The 12,654-nt window shown below is 36.5% G+C and overlaps 1 protein-coding gene across 1 annotated transcript in view; it reads right to left on the bottom strand.

The window, feature by feature from the left end:
* Positions 1-12,654, bottom strand: part of DPYSL4 (dihydropyrimidinase like 4) — a 225,749-nt gene that overhangs the window by 71,003 nt on the left and 142,092 nt on the right. Inside the window, exon 8 of the mRNA XM_044056812.1 lies at positions 7,799-7,919. Within this exon, the coding sequence (XP_043912747.1) occupies positions 7,799-7,919 (121 nt within the window). The remainder of the gene's footprint in view (positions 1-7,798; positions 7,920-12,654) is intronic.

The following is a 12,654-nucleotide window of genomic DNA, read 5'->3' as shown; positions in this document are numbered from 1 at the left end:
GGCAAGTACCCGAATTTGTCAATGGAGATTTTGTGCTATTCAGACCTGGCAGCTGTAAGGAAACATCACAAGGCTGGAACTAGACTGTCACTAACACAGTTTTTTTCCTCCGTGGTTGCTTTTACACCAGAGTAAATTCAGAGATATCATATTTCCTGCTAGAGGGGGCACTTCTCCCATAATGCTGTGTGCATGTATTTTTTGGGATGTAGAGGGTACAGAAAGCCTACAGTGATGTTTTGTCTCAACTCTGGCTGTATGTGTCCAATTAATTATTTTTGCCTGCTTTTGGGTGGCACTGTACATCATGCAGGAATGTAAAAAGTCCACGGGTTTGTTTTCTCAATTTGTCAACATTCCAGAATTTGGCAGTAACATTTTAATCAGGTGCACCAGAATAATTTTAAAGATGTCTTGCATTTCTTCTTTTCTTTTTGTTCAGTTTTATATTCTGATTTGTGTATGCATTTTTTCTCTTTTTTTACAGGTAAATTAAAAATCTGTAGAAATATCCCTTTTAGGAATTCACCATCATTACTTTGAGAAGTAGTCACCATCATTACTTTGATAAGTAGACAGAGTACATGGTTTCATCTTTCATAAAGTTTTTGAAAATGTTGCAGTTAATCATACTGAGGTGTTGGGTGGGCATTTCATGAAAGTGTGACATTAAGGAAGTCTGTTAAAAGATGCTTCAGGTAATCAAATTTGGCATTACTTTTTTGGCTTCCTTTCTATAAAATGAACTTAAATAAGATGATCCCGATAGTTCAGGTAAGTCAAGCAATGAACTCATTAGAAAGATCTGCATATAGGTTAATTCTGAACAGGTTTTGTTTTGTCATTATAACAAAAATCACACATTGGTAATCTATTAATTTACTGATTTATTTCCTTTTCATTAAAAAATCGTCAGCACATCACAACTGTAATTTATTAGACGGTATCTACAGTCTAAGGCTTGCTGTCTAGCCCATGAATACACAATCGAATAATTAATTGTAAACCAGTGAAATGCATTTTCCAGTTTGCAGCAGACAATTGTATATAGTAAGACATGTCACATGGTTATCACTTGGGTGTATCCATGCAAACACCATGTAACTATAATGTACATGGTATACTTTCCAAAAATATTTTATTTATTTATTTTTGTGTAACCAAATGAGCTATAATTTATATATAACCAAAGCAACCACAGTTCTGGAAACAATCAGCTTTATTAGACAAATACATTAAGCGCTTTCTTCCCCTAAATTACAAGGGACTTCTTCAGAACAAAATCAGAACAAAAATCAAACACCCCAAGCCAGCCTTATATAATAACAATCAACCCTAATCACTAATTGTAAAATTGAATAATTAATGAATTAATACTTAAAATTCATCATAAAACCAGATTGCCTTTAAAAATTAGTTTGTTAAAAGATGCAAACATCAAATAAATTGGACATAACAATTCATAACCAATGAGTACATTACATCATAGAAAATAAATAAAATACATATTCAAATTTAACCTAAAATATTTTTTAACTTTAAAATACTGGTGATACTAATGGCTTCATTAATCCCTGGGTGTACAGTGGCATTGTATCTCAGCTGCCATCTTAATTCACTACTATCCAAATGTATATCCAGACATTTACCCTGTGGATCTTTTTGTAAATGTTGAATCACCAAAAATTTAAAAGTATGGTCCCTACATTCTTTCAAATTCCTAGCAATGATATATGCATATTTTGCATGGTTTTACTTTATCATTACTCATTTCAGTCTTTTACTATATAATATATGCAGGACAGTTCACTGCATAATATTTAGTACTTATTTAATGAGGTTCCACGGTGCTGTAAATGGTATTCTCATACAGAACGCATCAGTAGAAATGTTCTGTACTAAAAGAATGTCATGAATTAATGCTGTTTGAACATGGAGTGAGCTATAATTGCGCATTACATAATGAAAAAATAATGTGCATTGTAGCTCTTTCTCTGCATCTCAGATCACAGGGTACCGATTCTTATTTGGGATGACCTGGGAAACAGACTGCATAGAGAAAATGTCATAATAGGTGAGTTAAAGGAAAGCGTGGAAAGAAAAGATCCACTGATGACTGGGGAAGAAATGCTCATGAGCCTTCTGAAGGTGGTGAGGGATTAGATGTACAAGTTGACATAACTCATCATGTAGGATGCAGTGGACAGAAAAAAATAAGTCAAGACAAGTGTTGGTTGAACTAGTTGGTTCAAGACCAGGGAATGGCTCCTAAAACAGGCCAGTGTGGAAAAAGGTCTTATGCTTAGGAAATGCGGGATCAAGCTAAACCCTGGTTTATTAAAAACACAGTCAAATATATTCAGTCATGTCAAACTTCTAGCAGGAAAAAACAGTAGCACATTTTGTCTACTTTGTCATACAAAATTGTTAGAGTCCATCTTAGTGACGTATGTAGTTTATAATCATCATCATATACAGCTACTTGTGCATGTACTTATTTAATTTGTTGACTGCATAAATAAAACCTATTGAGACTAAGGGCCACTTTCAGTTGATACCTGAACTGGCATTTACATTTATATATGATATATTTTGAAAATATACCACAAAAGGCCATCTAGTCTTCCTGCAGTGGCTGGCATGTTTATTTATCACAGCCTACATGACAAAGTGGGTTTGAAAAACAAACAGCACAAAATGAGTCCAGGTGATTTGGCATGAAGTGCAGAGGAGTGACAGGTAGAGTCTGCTGCGCTATCAGATAAGCAGAGGTTCAATGCAGAGCACCAACAATACCTTTAATGGAGAGTTGAACAACTAGTACTTTAAGGAAAGCAGGTTAGAAAAGAGAGTGAGGCTTGAATAGACAAAAAGAAATACAACTGGATTTGCAGGAGATAAAATCATATAACTCCAAGGGGAAATGGTACAAGTTGGTACTGGATTTGGACAGGCACAGAAGGAGTGCAGAAAAGTCAGAAGAAATATATTGTTGAATTAGATCTTTTGATGACATCAAAAAAGAAGTTGAGATATTCTGTGCTAAGTTTATAGAAGGAGGGAAAGGAGTATATAGTACTTAGGGAGGTGTTTTAAGGGGGATGTCATGCTGAGTGCGAAGAGATTTGCTCTAAGAAAAATAGACAGAGAACACTTTGGGGGTTAATCAGCTTTGAAACTGAAGTGTTTGTTCTACAGAAAAAAACATTCATTTTACACATTAGTAGATAATAGGTTCATAGCTTCATAGGTGTGTACTAGGCTAATGGCCCTGAGGCCTTTACAAGCCTAGCCCATAGAAGTGCCCTGGCATTGTGCCACCCGACGTTAGTTCCCAGTGCCCCTGTTGAGTAAAGCCACTGGAGCGATCCCCGGGGTGAACTTTCTATTTCCCATCCACTCCTCTATTCCAGAGCATGGGCAGTCTCTGGGTTATGAATCTGTCCCTCCAGCATGTTCTGTTGATTGTGGTAATGAGGTTGAGGTCTCTGGAGCATGTGATTCAGAGGGATTGGGATTTCTTTAGATGTAGCATTTCTAACAAAGCTGGGTCAGACATGGCTTTGTAAGTCAAGCAGACATCGCCTCTTAGTAGACGATAGATTATGTAAAATAAATAACGTTATAAAGGTTGCAATTATGGATGCATACTCTGGGGTAGATTTTTTGTTACGTAATTACCATACACATAATAACTTCACATGCTTTGTAACTTTATCTTTAATGTCTCTGTGTTGTATTTCTAACTCACAGATTAAGGGATGGTGCTGCTACTTTTAATTGTAAGGTTTTACTGTGTATAGTGTCAGCTGTTCTTAAATATACCCTCAGGATGAACAGAAGCACATTTTACATGTGGTTGTGGTTTTCTAGTTACATGTACTAGCACTATGTGCTGTCATATTTTGCAGAGTAGTAGCTTGCATTTTCAGGATTTACATGCTTTGTTTAGAAGAAATGTTAAGTGAACTGTATTTCAGATAATTTATTTAATTATAAATGGAAAAGTGACTTGATAGTAAAAGTCATATAAACGCAATATGCTTATGAAATTCTTTGCATTGGTTAGATACAGGCAACATAATATTTAAAAGAAGGGTAAATCATTTTGTGTATAGGAAGGAAAACAATCAGACAAGAGAAATTTTAGAAATATTAATATAAGGCACAACAACAAGCACCGTATAGCAAGGATTAATGTGGAAATATTCAAACGAACAAATAAATAGAAAGCAGTTAGTAGCATGAACAATCCATGAACAAGCAGGCAGTTATTTAGCTTTTCATATAATTAGAACGACACTTCGAGCTTAAAAATTTCTTTTATTACTATAAACAGGTATGCACTTTCACTTAGAGCTTCGTCATACCATTGAAATAATAATGGTCATGAAAACATTTAAATAAAAACCACCAGCCAATAAAATACAACCAATCAACTAATGACTTAATATTTAAAAGAATACTCATCAAATAAAACAGTATATATGAAATGAACCTTACATAATAAATAATTGCATTCAAAATTCATATGCTTATTTAAAACTCATGTACTTCTACAAAGTTAAAGTACATACATACTTATGAAACAGTCCTTGTCTGTTAATGACTAGGATACTTTACATAAGAAGCTTATTGAACAAATACGTAAAAAAATAGGTTTGGCTTCTTAGAAAAAAGGTGTCAAGCCAATCACCAGTATTATAGAAAAACATTGGCAGATTTTAACTACGGATTCTGCGGTTAGAGGTACTGTAGGTGATCATCCTAGGTACTTATATAAGAACAAACGGAATCTAAAGAGAATGTTATGCTACCCGAGATTTACCAATTATCATCAACATGACACACATACTTTAGGTACTTTTCCATGTGATGACTGTAATTAGTGTAAATACATAAACACTACTAATATGTTTATTCACCCTGATACTGGTGATAGTTTTACTTTCCACGTTCATGCTAACTGTAGGGATATGCATGTGGTTTACTTAGCTATTTGCTCTGTTTGCCATTCATACTATATAGGCAAAACAGATCAGAGCTACCTGATAAGATCGAAAGCTCACAACAATGACAACCACATGCCTGACACCACATCACTGACAATCAAAATCTCAACAGTGGAAGAAAACCATGAAAAAGGAACATAAAATTCCCTTTCAACTGTCAGCAGGGGGGCTCTGTCCCCCCATAACCCCCCTCCCCGTAACTTTAATATACCGACTACAAGATCGCACTACAGTGCAAGAATGGAAATCTTTCCATTCCGCACTATAGTGAGATGCCGGTTCCGCATTGTTGGCATTCCGAATGTCGATCATATGGTGTCGGCCATATGGTTGTCAGCATTCTGGAGTGTCGGCAATGTCAGGTAGACCCAACAGATTGTATGTTTAAAGATAGAATAAGGGAACACATATATAATATTCAGATCAAGTCTCCCAACAATGCTCTAGCCAAACATATCATGTCATCAGGAGATAACCATATATTTAAGTTTATGGTAACTGATAAGGTCCAGGTCACAGTGCATGAAGGGGATATAAGGAACCTCACAGAAAGTAAGGAAGTTAGATGGATACTCAGGATGAGAGTGGATAAAGGGAAAGGCCTTAATGAAAGAGCTTTAATTAAGCCTGCCCTGAAATCCAGGAGGCTTAGAGTGAGGTAGAAACGATTTGTTTGTATTTATCTATGTATGCATTCCTGGGCTATCTAACACCATTACCATCATCGTATATATTTGTTCCTAGGTTATCTCCACTATTACCATCACATTTTAATAACCTCTATAGTATCTATATTTATTTCCTGCCCATTATCATGAAATATAAGTTTACTATCCACAATTTATGGTTATTCATACATTTTTTTCTAAGAAGCCAAAACTATTTTTTATGTATTTGTTCAGTAAGCTTCTTATGTAATGTATCCTATTCATTAACAGACAAGGACTGTTTCATAAGTATGTATGTACTTTAACTTCATAGAAGTACGAGTCTTAAATAATTAAGCATATGAATTTTGAATGCAATTATTTATTATGTAAGGTTCATTTCATATATACTGTTTTATTTGAGAGTATTCTTTAAAATATTAAGTCATTAGTTGATTGGTTGTATTTTATTGGCTGGTGGTTTTTATTTAAATGTTTTCATGACCACTATTATTTCAATGATCTGATGAAGCTCTAAGTGAAAGCTCTTACCTGTTTATAGTAATAAAAGAAATGCTTAAGCTTGAAGTGTCGTTCTAATTATATGAAAAGCTAAGTAACTGCCTGCCTGTTCGCGGATTGTTCATGCTACTGACTGCTTAAAAATATATATATATACACACACACATATACACACACACACACACACACACACACACACACACACACACACACACACACACACACACACACAGATACACACTGGTAGTTGGTTTTAATTTCAAATAAAAATGCATCCCTTTTCTTCTTTTTCCAGTAAAAGGCATGTGATTGTCATATCTGTTTATATCACCACCAGCTCGGGTAGATGAGGCATATGCTGAACATTATTCTGCAGGACAGCACCTCTGGACAGTAACAGTCCTTTACGCTGCACGCTGAAATGCTGCTACTGAAACATGAACCTGTTTACCTAATGCGAGGAAAGAAGGATTCCCGACACCTTATTGTGTTGCAATTGGATGAAGAACCGACCTGTCCAAATCATCTCCCCAGTACTGAATTCAGTGGTCACTAGAAACAAACATGAGTGGAACAGGAATTTATGGGAAAAGGCTATTTATTTATTTATTTATTTTATTTATTTTTTTTTTTTTAGATAAAGCTTCAGAAACAGAGTTTAATAAGATACAGAACTAGAATTCACATAAACCTGTAAAGAAACACAATTTTTGACAGGATAGTAGGCCACATTTTCAGCACTAAAACATGATAACAGAAAATAAACTCAAAAATGGTAAAATTCTGACAACTATAAATAACAAAGGCATTCCTTCTTATATAAGGAATTATAACCACATATAATGTAAGGAAATAGAAGGGCAGATTTAGAACATATACAGGAAACTGAAAGACTGCAAAGTGAAGCAGGATGTGAGGGAAAAATGAAAAAAAAATCAGAATGTGTTACTCAGGTGTATGCATATACAAAAATTCTGGAATAGGTTACGTAAGCATTGGCATTAGTCATCAGAGGCAAATGATAGTATGTAAATATTGCCAGGGCATTTGGGAGAGAATGTTGTAAGTTAGTATAACAATATGCAGGGAGGTTTCAATTAATCTGAAATTAATTATATTGCAGCAAAGATGAGTCAAGGAAAAAGAAACTGAAACTATGGCAGATGTGGCTGTTTAAAGACAACGAATAAACACTGACATTACTAAAGACATTCTGAAATATTCTCAGGATGTGATGCTTGCTCTACAAAATATGGTTTATTTTGGGGAGATGAAATTATGCATAGTCAGTTTTTTATATATTCTTCCATTGTTAATATGCTTTCCATGCTATTTGGTAATAGTTGTATAGATTGTTGCCTCTACCTGATCTCCAGCCAGCTCATGTAGACAGTATCTTTGATATATTATTTAATTTTAAAAACAATAACTGTTGCACCGCAACCACCCACATTCTTAAGAAAACATGTTCATGATGAAGGAATGCGAACAAAGATCATGCAGTCTGCAAACAGAATATTATGACAAATTATAGATACTGTGATTCCTACTGATAGAGCTCAGTGTGATATCACACTTAAACATTTTACATTGTGAAGTATGTGACATATGACTTACCTTTTCTCCTCGCTTGAGCAATGACATCTGCAGCTGCTTTGCTCATTACTTTTGTGACATACAAGGGACATCCTGCCTGCTTTGCTATTGTAATGGCACGATACACTGCTTCTGCTTCAACCTTGCAAAAACATATAGAGCACAATAACGATTTTACAGATCTACATAACTTGGTGGTATCAGCACATATTCTTATTAGTTTGCCAGCATATTGATTATTCAGTCAGTGTAGTACAATCATAGCTGAAACCTGTATCAATAAAATATAATTGAATCTCAGTAGACAGTATATACACTAGTACTACTCCTGAGAAAATGTATCACTCTAAAGCTATCATTTTAGTGCCACAAATCACTAATCAAATTGTGCATCATTTGGGTCATGGTCACAATGTTTGATTCATCTCAGTCATGGAGCTGACTCTTATGATACTGGTCCTGCATGACAAAAGCTTCTACACCATCTAGTCAGATATCATTATGATTTAACAAGGGATAATAGATGAGCAAGCTGAGGGTGATAATGAAGATGAGCTCTACCCTGCTATAACAGCTAACATGCTAGAATGACATATCATGAAAAGTAGGGGGAATTCAATAAAACCTACATGGAGTGATTTTCTGTGTAGACAGAGTGGTACGGAGCTAACACAGAATTAAGCAGCCATGTGATCCACTAAACAGAGCAGAGGGGAGTGCACAAGCGTAAGGACACAGAAGTGTCAGTGGCATGCAAATCACCTCATAAGCAGGTGAATTGCATGCAAATGAGGTTGCTTTGTTATCCAGGAAGCAGATAGGTATTTGTGCAGAACCTGTGTTGATGTTACAAGTGTACACGGAAAATGTCCGAGTACAGGAATGTAAAAATTGAACAGGGGCTGTAAAAGCCCAATTAGAAGGTCAGAAATGTCATACTAGGCACAGATAAGTGCAAAGCTATGCCCTGTGAGTCCAAAAAATAATGCAAAATAATATAAAATAATGTATTTTTAATACCCATATTAGGTTTGTGCAGCACGCAGCAGCAAAGAAACATGCCGTTATGCAAAATAAAAATATTAGAAATCCTAAAAAGTGAAAAGATGACATAATGCTATGTTAAATGTCCTTTTTTAATGTTAATGTCTTTGCTACAAACTAATAATTCTGTTGATACAGATGCAGATTTAGTTCAAAAGTCACTTTTTTTTACATGCATCTTAACATTGCATATAATTGAGTTATTGGTTTGTTTTTCTGCAAATACTGTGTCTACTGAGAGAGATGCACTTTGAGAGTCCTAAGCCAGTAGAAGGGCTTCATAGGAATGGCAGTGGCATCAGTGGTGTGTTTATTATTTAAAGTGTGCATTGCTACCATAAGCTTTGCTTGTGCTACCAAGATTAATCTTACTGAATTGTATTGCTAGGGTGCAACCTGAATCTATATATGTATATATATGTATATATATGTATATATATATATATATATATATATATATATATATATATATATATACCTTAAAATATGACTTCATTCTGTTAAGTATTATTTCTGTTTGAATACCAGTTTCTTGTACTATGTATCTGTCTTATGTATTCTGTGTACCTTGTACTGTATTACCTCTTCCCTGCTCATAACCTTACTGTTTTGTCTTTTCTAGGTAATTACAGGGAATTTTCTGCTGGAAGTCCCCCCCCCCCTTTGAGGACATAAACAAAAATAGATTTTGACCGCTCACTTGTTACGGGTCAGGTCTCACCAAAAAGAAAAGGAACAGCAAGGCTACCCATTTCAAGCTTTTCACATAGGTGAATTCTGTTCTATACATAATCAGAGATTAGAGCATTTTTTTTCCTCATTCTACAGTGTGCATAACAATTAGAGCTCCCAAAACTGACTCCAATCTAAACTACAGTCAATATCTGGTTAAAGTAAATTCCTCATAGTCACAACTACATGGCTCTGCCCGTCTATATTTCAGCCTACTAATATTTTACAATAACTTATTTATCCCAGTTAAATAACTGCTGCAAACTTATTAAAATACCTAACCAAACCTATTAATTAGGTTTAGTGCACAGTCACCCCATAAGTGTATTGCTGATAACCCCATTCAATAAAGCTGAATGCTTGATTCCACATACCTTTCCTTAGTCCTCCACTGATAGTTTTCACTCTCAGCCCTACAGGGCAAGTGAGCCCACTCTGCTCACTCTGCTCCCCTACCCTGCCCCCAATTCCCACCCACCTCCACTACCTCTACTTTTATTCTAACCCCTAATCACCTAACCACTATTCCAACCCCTAATTGCCTAATCTCTAGCCCAACCCACTCTTCTCACCTCCCTCCCGCCCTCCAATCCAATTACTTCCTACACTGATCCCACTCCCAACAACACATTCCAAGGTAACTCACCTCCACCCTTACACACCACCAACCAAGAATACTAATTGTAGCATTCACTCTAAGGTCTATCATGTTACCCACACTCACATCCCTATCACTACCTCTACTATCACTAACCTTCCTCGCTTCCTTACAAACAAACCAACTACTGCACAGTTACACTTATCATGCTACCCACTCTAGCCCTCCCTCTCAAACCCACTCACACTTCTACATCTGCCCTACAATAATAAATTTCACAACTACAATGTACTCACAATCATAGCACTAACTTATTACACTAGGAAAACACACATAGACTAAGCTCACAAACAATTAATATTAAAAAGCACATACTGACACTCCTACAAACTCTGCTAATCTCTGGTGACATTCACCCAAATCCAGATCCCCTCACAGCCAAACAAACATCTGACCTGCTGATCCTAAATCTCAACATAAGAAGCATTACCAACAAGCTAACAGACCTACATGCATTCATAGCCCACTATAACTCTGGTATACTCACCATTACAGAGACCTGACTTAAATCCAGTATCCAAGATGAAGACTTTCTCCCCCCAGGGTATAATACACTTAGATCTGATAGAACAAGCAGGAAAGGAGGAGGAGTAGCCATTCCCTTTAAAATATCCTTAACCTCCAACTCCTGCACACCACACCACTCACATTTCAAAATGCTGAAGTCCTATTTTCTGTCGTGTCCTTAAGAAACACCAAGAAGATCAATATAATATGCTGCTACATACCTCCAGGCAATAACTCACTCATAATAGAAGACATCCTACACTGGACAAAGGACAACCTACCACAGGAAACAATGCTACTAGGTGACCTTAACATCGACTGGACAGCCTGTAACTCCAGCAGCTCCTCTACACATATCAACTTATATGGGGTCTCTCAACTAATTGAAAAAACAACTAGAATAGACAAAAAAAAAACAAAAAAAGAATCTGTATTGGACTGGACACTAACCAACTATCCCAAACAAAATTATACAGTTGGCTGTCTCCCAGATGATCTAAGTGATCATCTCCCCACCTTCCTACTCCACAAACACTCTAATCACCCCAAACCAGTTGTATACAAAATCGTACGAGGTGACCGTAACCTTACCCCACAATACCTAAATACAGTCCTTAGCCACTGCAACTGGAAACTACTATAAACTCTAGGGTTAGAACACACAGTAGAATACTTCAATACTACATTCATAACAGTCTTGCGCCCAGCAGAAAGATCAGAGTTAAGGCCAACTATGCACCCTGGCTAAGTAAGGACACTAGAGCCTTGCTAAAAGCCAGAGATAAAGTCTGGAAAATCTAGAAAACTGACAATAGCCCTAGCTCCAGGCAATACCATCAACAGCTTAGAAACAAGGCCAAAGTTGAATCCAAAATAAACAAATAAAACTATTTTCTTAGTGCCTAAAGCAAATATTCAAAGAATCACAAAAATTCTGGCATGATATTAACTCCCTACTAAAGCCAGGCAAAACCACTACTCCAGCACCCAACTCTACAGACAATACCCTAGACATAGCTTCTCAATTTAACAACCATTTTACTAAGTCCATCTTAGCCCTGTCCGGTCAAACAACCAAAAATAGCCTACCTCAATCACAACCCAACCTATCCCATAGTACCCCCTCTTTCAGCCTATCACCTGTGCCTACCTCAACTATCAAAAAACTCCTCCTAAAACTCAAACCAACCACATTGGCAGCTGATAACATATCTGCTGCATACCTAAAAATGGCTAGTGACTCCCTATCATATCCTGTCTCCATCCTAATCAACCGCTCCATACAAGAATCCTACATACCCAAACTCTGGAAAATATCTTGCATCATTCCTCTCCATAAAGGAGGTAAAGTACAGTTGTGTACACTTACCATAAATGTAGCTGTTCGAGTGTATTCACTGTTGCAGTCATTACATTTGGATTATCTGCTTGCAGGTAGCCCTCAGTCGGCCTGATTAACAAAGTCTTGGATCCTGCATCAGTTTCTGTCCCTTCTTCCATGACGTCAGGTCATCAGGGGTATAAAACATGCAGCCAACACCATTACATCAGTTTTTCCTGCCCCAGATGTCATGTGCCCCCTAATGGGAAGCGATTAAATATAAAAGCACAAAGATATACCTCCAACAAAAAAGCAAATACACCAAAAAGGCTTTTATGCATAGTAAAGGAAAGTAGAGGTATAGCCAAAAGAAGTTAGGGGGCTGGAGGGAGGGTAACCAAGACTGCAACAGTGAATACACACGAACATCTACATTTGTGGTAAGTGTACACAACTGTACTATGTTCTTCATGTTTCACTGTTGCAGTCATTACATTTGGGTAGATTCCCAAAGCTATGGTTGGGAGGAGGAATTTAGATAGCATTAGGACCAGCTATAAGGCCCTGCAAGACTGCAGTGGCAAAGCCAGCTCTGGATTTAGAGAAAATTGGCAA

This window comes from Protopterus annectens, chromosome 14.part0 (genome assembly GCF_019279795.1).
Source record: "Protopterus annectens isolate FY-2018-M chromosome 14.part0, PAN1.0, whole genome shotgun sequence".
Lineage (NCBI taxonomy): Eukaryota > Metazoa > Chordata > Ceratodontiformes > Protopteridae > Protopterus > Protopterus annectens.
The sequence above is the reverse complement of the archived record's forward strand: the minus strand, read 5'-3'. Positions and strand labels throughout refer to the sequence as shown.